General features: G+C 37.4%; 1 protein-coding gene across 1 annotated transcript; it reads right to left on the reverse strand.

Moving 5' to 3' along the window:
- Nucleotides 1-7,470: 7,470 nt before the first annotated feature.
- Nucleotides 7,471-9,708, reverse strand: LOC123258012 (riboflavin biosynthesis protein RibD-like). The gene has a single exon (XM_044717938.1). The coding sequence runs from the start codon at nucleotides 9,514-9,516 to the stop codon at nucleotides 8,434-8,436; it is 1,083 nt and encodes a 360-aa protein (XP_044573873.1). The 5' UTR covers nucleotides 9,517-9,708; the 3' UTR covers nucleotides 7,471-8,433.
- Between the last annotated feature and the right edge of the window lie 1,850 nt (nucleotides 9,709-11,558).

Here is an 11,558-nt window from a genome sequence, read left to right on the forward strand (position 1 = left end):
ATTGGGAATAGAAACGAAAAAACTTACTTGACACCCTTCGCCAGCGCCCTTATCATGATAGTGAAGCTATTGTATTTGCTTTCGCCAATCTGCAGATTAAAAGGTAAGGATTACTTAATGTATCGGCGTCTTATGTTCAATTTTTTGCAGTATATAGATACTGTATGTCTTTACAAAACTTCATCTACATCTAGATTTTTATCTAAATAAGCTGAACGCGCTTATAAAGCGTTACAAGACATCAAAAAATGCCAATACTCGACAGAGATAGTAAAAGACTAGCTAACTCGGGGATTCTTTGTCTTTTTTTCTGCTTAGTAAACTTCTTAAACATTTGCAGCGTAAGTTAGTTGCAATTAAAAGCAGCTTAATCTTGCTTGTCAAGCGTTTAAAACATAAAAAACGCCAATATTTTAAAGCGGATAATAACCCCAGGGCTTCTTTTGCCTTTTTTTTCATTTAGTAAATTCCTTAATATTTATAGCTAAACAACAACCGTCATCCCGCTACGTGTTAGCGGGATCTATGCTTTGAGATACCGCGAATGAATCGCGGTATGACGGTGTAGATGATGGTTAAGTAATTCGTCATCCCGCTGATTGTTAGCGGCTAAGAGATACCGCGAATGAATCGCGGTATGACGGTGTAATGATGGTTAAGTAATTCGTCATCCCGCTGCTTGTTAGCGGGATCTATGTTAAGGTATAGTAGGGGATCTATGTTAAGAGATACCGCGAATGAATCGCGGTATGACGGTGTAATGATGGTTAAGTAATTCGTCATCCCGCTGCTTGTTAGCGGGATCTATGTTAAGGTATAGTAGGGGATCTATGTTAAGAGATACCGCGAATGAATCGCGGTATGACGGTGTAATGATGGTTAAGTAATTCGTCATCCCGCTGCTTGTTAGCGGGATCTATGTTAAGGTATAGTAGGGGATCTATGTTAAGAGATACCGCGAATGAATCGCGGTATGACGGTTAAGTAGGGTGTCATTCCAGTGCTCCTTTTTTTGTCATCCCAGCGTCACGCGTTGGTTTCAACATTATATCATGAACTTTCTAAAATTCATTGAGTTATGCTTTCAAACGGTAGTGCCGGGGTGTGAGTATAACGATTATCAGTATATAAAAGTCATAGCAGACAGGCTGGAAGCAGCGAGCGCTGGTGAAGTGAAACGAATAATATTCAATATGCCTCCGCGTTCAATGAAATCCCTGTGCGCTAGTGTTGCGTGGCCCGCATGGATACTGGGAAACCAACCAACTGCGAGAATAATAGTTGCAAGTTATTCTCAGCGGCTCAGCGAAAAGCACTCGCTCGACACCAGGTGCGTGATGCAGTCTAGTTGGTATAGAGCGCTATTTCCAGAGATAGAACTATCCAAAGACCAGAATACCAAATATAAATTTCAAACAGTGCAGAGAGGATACAGAATCGCAACATCAGTTGGTGGAACACTAACTGGTGAAGGTGGTGATTTTATCATTGTGGACGATCCGCTCAGTTCTGCTCAAGCTTTGAGTGAAACGCTTAGAAAGCGTGCCACAAACTGGTTTGATCAGACTTTAGTAACCAGGCTGAACGATAGAAAAAAAGGAGTCATCGTTCTTGTAATGCACAGGCTACACCAGGAGGACTTAACTGGACACCTTCTCTCCAAGCCAAAAAACATATGGCATCATATTTGTTTGCCAATGATTTCTGAAAATAAGCAGGTTATTTATTCAATCAAAAAGCCAATACCTCCCGTTCCTATCATCCGAGTAGCTCAGCACTGTGCGACCAGGCGATTATATAATAAACCAGCGTCACCTGTAAGGATATTATATTCAAGAGAAGAAGGTCAGTTGTTATATCCCCTCGATGGAGGAAAAGAAGAAGTTGAGATAATAAAAGCTGAACTTGGGAGTTACGCTTTTGCTGCTCAATATCAACAAAACCCTCTGCCGCTTTCAAGTGGTATAATTAAACCAGAGTGGTTGAAACGCTATAAAAAATTTCCTGATAATCTCTCGCATATAACACAAAGTTGGGATACTGCGGTTTCAACAAGTAACATGAGCAACTTTAGTGTCTGCACCACCTGGGCAAAAATAGATAATAAATTCTATTTACTCGACGTATATCGCGCAAAGCTTGAGTATCCAAAGCTTAAAGAACAGGTTTTGTCACTAGCTGCAAGATGGACGCCACACGCAATTTTAATCGAAGCAAAAACAAGTGGTCAACAATTGGTGCAAGAGCTAAAGACAAACAGTGATTTACCGATTATTGAAATAGTGCCACATGATGACAAGCTCACTCGATTCCACCGGATTGCTCCGATGATAGAGTCTGGCAAGGTTTTTCTGCCACATCAAGCAGTATGGCTGAACGATTTTGAGTATGAGATTTTAATGTTTCCTGAAACGCGCCACGACGACCAAGTGGACAGTACCGTGCAATATTTGCAGTGGGTGAGAAACAGTACCTCCAGGGTTGCAGCTATACGAGCATTGTGATTTGAGTCTACCAGTACTGGGATGACAGCTAGGAGACAACCGTCATCCCGCTGCTTGTTAGCGGGATCTAGAGATACCGCGAATGAATCGCGGTATGACGGTTCGTGGTGGTATGACAGTTCGTGGCGGTATGACGGTTCGCGGCAGCATGACGATAAGCTCGTCATCCCGCTACGTGTTAGCGGGATCTATGCTAAAAGATACCACGGCGGTATGACGTAGAACTGCTGCTTGTTAGCTGATGAGATACCGCGAATGAATCGCGGTATGACGGTTCGCGGCGGCATGACAATAAGCTCGTCATTCCGCTACTCGTTAGCGGAATCTATGCTGAGATATCGCGGCGGTATGATGTAGGGAAACCTTTCTTGGGTTAGCTATATCAATAGCATTGCTTTAAAAAGAGTGCCCATATTTTCAGTCAACCTTAAGAATTCACTAAAGATCCTATTCTTTTGTTCATCACTTGCGCTTTTCATTAAAGCCTGGGTTCTTTCTTTTATGCCAAAAAGATATAAAAATTCCCTTTGAGTTAAAATCTCACAATCTACATGCTTTAATGAATCTCTTAACGCTTGAAAGTTCACAAGTGCGGTAATATCACTATTACCAACATTCTCAAGAAAATTAGCATACTTATGTTGTTTTATCGATTGCAAAGTGCTCTTATATGCGGGGTATACATAACCGTAATCTACAATCAAAGCAGCTCCTTTATTATTATATATCTTCTTCTCAAGTTTTTTTAATATTTCAACCCCAACTGAACATATTTCCACCACTGCACCATTAAAAAATTTTCCATTTGTCATCTGAGTAGCTGACACTGGAATCCATGATTCTTTTTTTCTGGATTCCAGTGTCACGCACTGGCATGACACCAAGAGACTGCCATCATCTTGTTTTGTCACCATATTTTCATACCACCCCTCATCATGATATACAAACTGATCTATCGGAAGAGCGTCAAAGAACTCATTTGCTAAAAAAATGGTTGGTTGTTCTGGTAGGTTGTCAATATTTTTGTGCCAATTAACATCTAAGCTTTTTAATTTTTCCTTTTGTATCTTCCGTAAAGTAGGGCTTATTTCAACTAAGTGGATCAACATTGAATTAAAAAAGCTGCTGTACTTTTTAGTGACTCTTATTATATCGTGAATGAGTGTTCCTTTGCCTGGCCCAAGTTCAACTAGAGAAAATTTTGATGGCTTTCCTAATTTTTCCCATGTATGCATTATCCAAACTGCAATTACTTCACCAAATAATTGGCTGATCTCAGGTGCGGTAGTAAAATCACCATCCTTACCAAGCGGTAATTTACTTGTATAATAGCCGTATTTTTCATGGTACAAAACGGCATTCATGAAATCACTGATGGATATTGATCCTTGACTTTTGTCAATTAATTCGTGTATATAAGTGAGCATGTTATTAATAAATGTTTAACTATAGCGTGCCATAATATAAAATAGTAGAGTATTTATATATATAGTATAAACTTAAGTTTGTGAGTAATAGTGCTTCAGTTATGGACGACAAAAACACCGATTATGTTGCCCTTATACCTCAAGATGATAGTATTGAATACAAATTTGAAGAAGCTGTCAATTTTATAGAAAACAAGGTTATAAATGCTGATGGGCTAACTTTAGCGGAAGTGTTTCAAGTGCTAGTTCAAATGCTAAATGGTGATCTAGAATTGGTAAAAAAAGTACTAGCATGTGCTAATATTATGGCAAAGCATGGAATGAAGGTAGCAAAAGAGTCGCAATTAAGCAGAGCTGATGTTCGCCGAGCTTTGGAAGGTAGAGAAAGTGTTGTCAATAGACAAGATTTTATAAAGAAACCACCTCTTCCACCTGCTATAAAATCGACCAAAAAGAAAAGTAGAGGTCTTTAGATGGCTGAATCTATAAAAAAATTTACTGTACAATGTGACTTCAAAGGACAAAGTTCACCTTTTGCAATATACATAGGAAATCCAAAAAGTGATGCTCATCCAATTCATCATCAAGATTCCTGGCTTGTAAAAGAACGTGGAGGGAATATTCCTAATAAAGTAAAAGAAAGTCTACAAAAATTATATAAACTATCTCAAGAAAATGGAGTCTCTTTCTCAGAGTTATGCGCTTATGCCATTACTGTGGTTAGTAATAATGATAAAAAAAGTGACGACAAGCAGTGAGATAGTTTAATCCCTCAATATTTCATTTATAGAGATTTTCGATCTCGTCTTTTCATCCACTTTTTTTACTATGACTGCACAATAGGTTGAAATATTATTTTTAGATGGAATAGACCCTGGTACCACTACAGAATAAGGTGGCACTTCGCCGTAAAATACCTTGCTAGTTTCTCTATCAATAATCTTTGTTGATGCCCCAATAAACACGCCTATGCCAAGGACTGATCCTTCTCTCACTACCACACCCTCGGCCACTTCGCTACGTGCTCCAATAAAGCAATTATCTTCTATAATGACAGGTGAAGCTTGAATAGGCTCAAGAACTCCACCTATTCCCACTCCACCGGAAATATGACAGTTTTTTCCTATTTGCGCACAGCTACCAATCGTTGACCAGGTATCTATCATTGTTCCTGAATCAACATATGCACCAACGTTGATAAAACTTGGCATTAGAACAACATTTGTACCTATATAAGCAGATCGGCGAACAAAACACCCAGGAACTGCTCTAATTTTTAACCGGCGAAATTTCTCCTCATTCCATTCACTAAACTTGTTACCGATCTTATCAAACCAGCAATTAGTATTATCTATTATTTTATTTTCTTCGGTGAGAAAATGTAATAATATTGCCTGCTTTATCCACTTATGTACTACCCATTCTCCACTTGATAGCTTTTCTGCTACTCTAATTTTGCCACTATCAAGGAGCTCAATTACCTCTTTAATTGCTATTCTTGCTGTTTTCTTTAGATTACAGTCATTAAATTTTTCTCTATTTTTCCAAATATCTTTTATCTCACTCTGTGTTTTTTTTAGTTGCAAACCTTCCATTTGTTATATATATATTGATATTAAATTTGTAGCTCTGTATCATTTAAGCTTGTTACTACTTTATACGTAAGTACTATGAAAATACAATGTTATAATTGTACTAAGACTTACTTAGTATCTCCTAAGCAAATTGGTGCGTCTGGAAGAAAGGTAAAATGTACGCACTGCAATCACATATGGCATGAATATCTAGAAGAAGTGTCAAACAAATCGCACTCTGCTAATATACAGGAAAAAAAAGTTAGTGGAAGGAATTTTTTACAAAATCTAGCATTTACCACTCTAGCTTTTGCAACAGCTACAGGGTTATGCATTGTAATTGCTAATGGCATCTTTCCTAGAGAGATGAACAAAGCATACAAAACGATCAGTTCATATAAGGATTCAATAAGCTATAAATTAGGGTACAAAAAAGAACAAACAGAAAGTCCAAATGTAAAAAAACTTGCTGTAAATAAGTTTTATCAAGACTACCTTTTTTTATCTAATTTAAGATCTAGTTAAATAGGCATACCGATATCAGTATCCAGTTTCTATAGCTACTCAGATGGTGCGCATAGTATTAGGGTGACAGAGTTTTAAAAATAAGTTATTTTTTAGCAAAAAAGGCAGCTCATGAGTATTAAAATTGCACCTTCTATACTTTCAGCAGATTTTGCAAAATTAGGGGAAGAAGTAAGAAAAATTAGCGATTTAGGTGTGGATTACATACACATAGACGTTATGGATGGGAATTTCGTTCCAAATATTACAATTGGTCCTAGCGTTGTTTCTGCAATACGTAAATATAGCAATCTTCCTTTTGATGTGCATTTAATGGTCACATCTCCTGGTAACCACATTGAAAGCTTTATAAATGCTGGTGCTGATATTATCACTGTACATGCAGAAGCAGAGATACACCTTGAGAGGTTGATAAGAAAGATAAAGTCATACAAAAATGTAAACGACGAAAAAAAACCGATTCAAGTTGGAGTTTCAATTGTTCCTTCAACTTCTCCAAGTGTGCTTGAATACATAATACATGAGCTAGATATTGTGCTGATTATGACAGTCAACCCTGGCTTTGGAGGACAGGAATTCATTCATTCACAGTTGAACAAGATATCTACTATAAAAAAAATGATACAGGAGCGTAATCTTAAAACACAAATTTCAGTAGATGGTGGAATTAACTTTTCTAACGCAGCTGATATAATAAAAGCAGGTGCTGATATTTTAGTTGCGGGATCGGCGATATTCAAGGCTGAAGATATTAAGAAGGCCGTAAACGATCTTAAAAATCTATTGTTGTGACCCTATATAGCTAAAGTGGCTTAGGTTTACCTACAATTTGAAAAACAACAAATTCGTCATTCCGCTACTCGTTAGCGGAATCTATGCTGAGATACCGCGGCGGTATGACGTAGAAAAACCTTTCTTGGGTTGTATCCGTTCAGCTAAGCGGTGTGAGAGATGATAGATAAGAGGTTTTGGAAAGCCCATTTGTTTCCATGTCAAGTATAATGAAATTATCCGTTCAAGTTCCCCGCTTCGATTGGGTAAAATATGAATTTTTGCGATAAACGACATAATGCCGTATCTGCTGTTCAGCATGGTTGTTTGTCAGCGGAATGTTTTCTGGGTCATCTAAAAAATTCCACATTATTCTTTCAGATTTCAAAATATTTTTTGCAACTCGAGAAGCTCCAATTGCTTCAGGTAAACGGCTTCAAGTAATACCTTGTACGTTTTCGCAATTTTCTGGCACGTCTGGTAAATCTAAAAACATCTATCTCATTTTTTAGCAAGGCCTTTTTTAGTGCAAATAATTCAGTGGCTACGTTTCTTAAGTAACAGCCCAGAACTTTAACTTCAACTATGTGCTAATCTTTCAAAATCTCTTGATAAATGTGCCCAACAGATTTGCCTGTTCTTATCGGCAAAGTAGTTGTATGCTGCGTACCTGTCGTAAGCTATTGCGATTGCAGAACTTACTATTTTGTAAAACCTTCATTCCTCTTGACTCTGTCAATTTTATAAAACTTGCTGTATTACTGGCAAACATCCAGCACCAACCAAGTTTACCTTTGTTATAATGGCTCGTTTCATCGATATGCAGAACTTCACTTTTACTTACTTCTTGCTCGATTTGCTCATATGCTTCTTGGCATTTTTCTGCAACTCTAGCCTCGCTATTTGACACGCTACCAACACTGATGTCCAGGTTGAAAATATTTTTTATAATATTTGCTACTTCTCTTTTCGAGTTCTTGTAAAATCCGCTCAGCGCCGCGATTGTTGACTTAACTTTTGGACCAAATGTATCCGCAGTAACACCTTCTGGTAGCCTGCTACTTTTTCTTTTTCCACACTTGCAACAGCGGCCATTCTGTAATTGGTATTCCACAATATAAGGCTTAATTTCTGGCAAATCAACTTTTTGATGAATGTATGGCTCTTTCGATATCGCAATTTCTCCTCCGCACTCGCAAGAACTCTATTTTCACCACTTCATCTGCTTCCATTTTAGGGCGATACTTTCCTTCATGCCCAATCTGTGCCCCTATTTTCCTGTCACTTTTTTTCTTTTTCTTCTTTAGCTTGTATAACTCTTTTGAGCTCGGTATCGATGAATTTTGTGAATTCAGACCTAGTCTTTCTTTCAATTCAGCATTTTCGATTCTTAGCGCCTTATTCTCAGATCTAAAATTTTCGTTTTCTATCTCTAACCTCTTTATCTCTGCTTTTAGTTGCTCTATCTCTATTTTAAAGCTTTCACAGAGCTTGAGAAGACTAGCTAGTAGATCAGACATATTTACCACACATACTACTTGTGATATTATGTTTTTAGCACTCCTTGTCTACTTTTTATTTTACCGCTCCGCTGAACGGATACCTTTTTTTTACTGTTTGAGTATGTAAGGATTATGACGACCTATCCCAAACCTCAACTATATCCTCACTAAACTCTATTATCTTTGTTTTTTTAAACTGATAACAGTTGTTAATGAATTGAATCCCTAAATCTCCTACAAAAGGAGTGGCATCATTGCCTAAAATTTTACCACTGCGGCATATTATCAACCTGTCGATTAAATTACACTTTAATAGTTCTGTGATTAACACTCCTCCACCTTCAACTAATAATCTTGTTATACCAATTTCTGAAACAAGTTTTAATGCCATGTCCTTTAGGCAAACCTTACCTGCGTTGCTTGAATTAACTACTAAGTAGTTAATGTTTTTTATTTTTTTCTCTACTTCTTTATTTGTGATGACCCAAGTTATTACTTTGTCTGCAGTCTTTGCAATGTTATGCTCTTCCTTTAATCTCCCTTGGCTATCTATAATTAGCCTTATTGGCGATCTACTTCCAAGTCCTGGTAATCTGCAAGTTAAGAGTGGATCATCATTAATAAGAGTATTGCTGCCGATCATAATTGCATCATATTTCGTTCTGAGCTCATGCACCCAGTTTCTCGTATTTTCACTTGTTATCCATTTGCTATCGCCTGTAAATGTTGCGATTTTTCCGTCAAGAGTTGTTGCGACTTTGCAAGCTATAAATGGTCTATGTAATTCTTTAGTGGTGAAAAAACCGACATTCAGTTCTTTTGCCTCTTTTTGCATAATACCTTGCTCAACTTCAATTCCTGCTTCTTTCAGAGCTTTCATGCCTCTGCCTGAAACTCTACTATCTGGGTCAATAGTTGCAATTACTACTCTTTTTATGCTAGCTTTTATGATTTTTGCAGTGCAAGGCCCCGTGACTCCGTGATGACAACATGGCTCAAGAGTGATATATATAGTTGCGCCATGAGTTGAATCTTTAGCGTTTTGCAAAGCGACTACCTCCGCATGCGGACGCCCACCAATCCCTGTGTATCCCTCACTAACAATTGTACCATCCTTTACAATAACACACCCGACAGCAGGATTTGGTGCAACATTTCCAAGATTTTTTTCTGCAAGCCTTAATGCAATTGACATGAAATGATCATCAGTCATTAGAAAGAAGTCATTTCGTATGAGGTATCAAAAATTCTTCTGTGCTCGTGTATAGCAAATCTATCTGTCATACCTGAGATATAGTCACATATTATTACTGAACGCTGAGATTCACAAGCGAGTTTGCTCCACTCTGTGGGAAGTAATCCTGGGTTTTCATAAAAACATTGAAAGAGTTCCTGTATTATGCGTTTTGCTTTGTTCATCGTTCTACTCAGTTTATAGCTTCTGTATATTTTCTCCATGTTGAATCTTTTCATTTCTTTTGTAGCACTCGCAACTTCTGGTGAAAATGTGACTAGCATTTTATTTAGACTTCTTACGTCTTCTACGCTTTTTATTTTGTGATCTTCAATATTTCTTTCAGTCTGAGAAACAACATCACTTATCATAGTTCCTATAGTTCCACTCAGTGATTCATGTATGAGTTTGCTCTGAGGCAATTCTGAATATCTGCTCCTTATGTCTTTAAACATTTTTTCAATTAAAGGAACATTCAGCAAATCTTCGATGGTTACTAAATTCGCCCTGAGTGCATCATCAAGATCGTGAACACTGTAAGCAATATCATCGGCAATTGAAGCAACTTGCGCTTCAATGCTTGAAAATTCTTCAAGTTTTAGATCATATTTTTTGTTGTATTCTAATAACAGCTGATTACTTGTAGAAGACTCCGCGTTTTGACCAAGCAAGGGACCGTTATGTTTTGCAACTCCTTCAATCACCTCCCAACTTAGATTCATACCATCAAAATCAGCATGTTTTTGTTCAAGATAAGTTAAAATCCTTATAGCTTGAACATTATGATCAAACTCATACTTCTCATTATCAAGATTCAAATCTTGAACTGATTTCTTTAGAGCATCTTCACCTGCATGACCAAATGGAGGATGACCAAGATCATGTGCGAGCGCTATGCATTCAGTGATATCCTCATTTAAGCCAAGTCTACGCGCAATGGACCTTGCAATTTGTGCAACTTCAAGGCTATGAGTAAGCCGAGTGCGATAGTAGTCGTGCTCATAATTGATAAAAACTTGTGTTTTGTACTCCAATTTTCTAAACGCATTAGAGTGAATGATACGGTCCCTATCACGCTGAAAGCAGCTGCGATTCTCATCTTCTGGCTCTTTGAAGTATCTCCCTTTTGTTTTGCTTGGAAAACATGCATAATTTAATAGAAAATTATTGTTTGACATGTAAAATTTCTACTATAATAAGTTATCAATAATAAACGGTGGTTACTATGTCAACAAATTACAACATCAACTTAACTGATAATGCACTAAAAAAAATTCACTCTCTTGCAGAGCAGGAAGGGGATAAGAGTTCCATTTTACGGGTTGCAGTTTCAGGTGGTGGATGTTCTGGCTTCAAATACAATTTTCTTATGGATCAAATGAATAAAAATCTATCTTTGGATGATGAAGACGATGATTACGATGATGAGTTTGATGACGAAGACGAAGATGATGACTATGACTATGAAGAAAGTGAGGACTATAGAAGCCACTCCAGTTTTAGCGAAAAAGGTAAAGATATAGTAATTAATGATGAAAATGGAAACCCTGTATTAATGGTTGATAATTGTTCAGCAAAATTTTTAAATAACTCAGTTATAGATTATACTGAGGATCTCAGTGGTTCTGGTTTTCAAATAAAGAATGCCTTTGCTAAGTCTCAATGTGGTTGTGGTAACAGTTTTTCGGTTTAATTATTACTAAAACTTAGATGCCTTCTGGATCTTTTAAACATGGGTGGTAATGTAGCACTAGAACTAACTTCCGTAGATAAAAGCTTCAAGAACAATTCTGCTGTTGTAAAGGATATCAACTTAAGTGTCACAAGAGGGCAAGTAGTAGCGCTGATTGGCGATTCAGGTGCAGGGAAAACAACTATATTGCAAATCGCAGGCTTGTTGGACAAGCCAACTTCAGGTATAGTTACGATAGATGGAATAAATTGCACACAAGCCAGTAATAAGCATAAAACTCATGTAAGAAGAAATTTTCTTAGTTTTGTTTATCAATTTCACTATTTGT

This window comes from Drosophila ananassae (genome assembly GCF_017639315.1).
Source record: "Drosophila ananassae strain 14024-0371.13 chromosome 4 unlocalized genomic scaffold, ASM1763931v2 tig00000240, whole genome shotgun sequence".
NCBI lineage: Eukaryota > Metazoa > Arthropoda > Insecta > Diptera > Drosophilidae > Drosophila > Drosophila ananassae.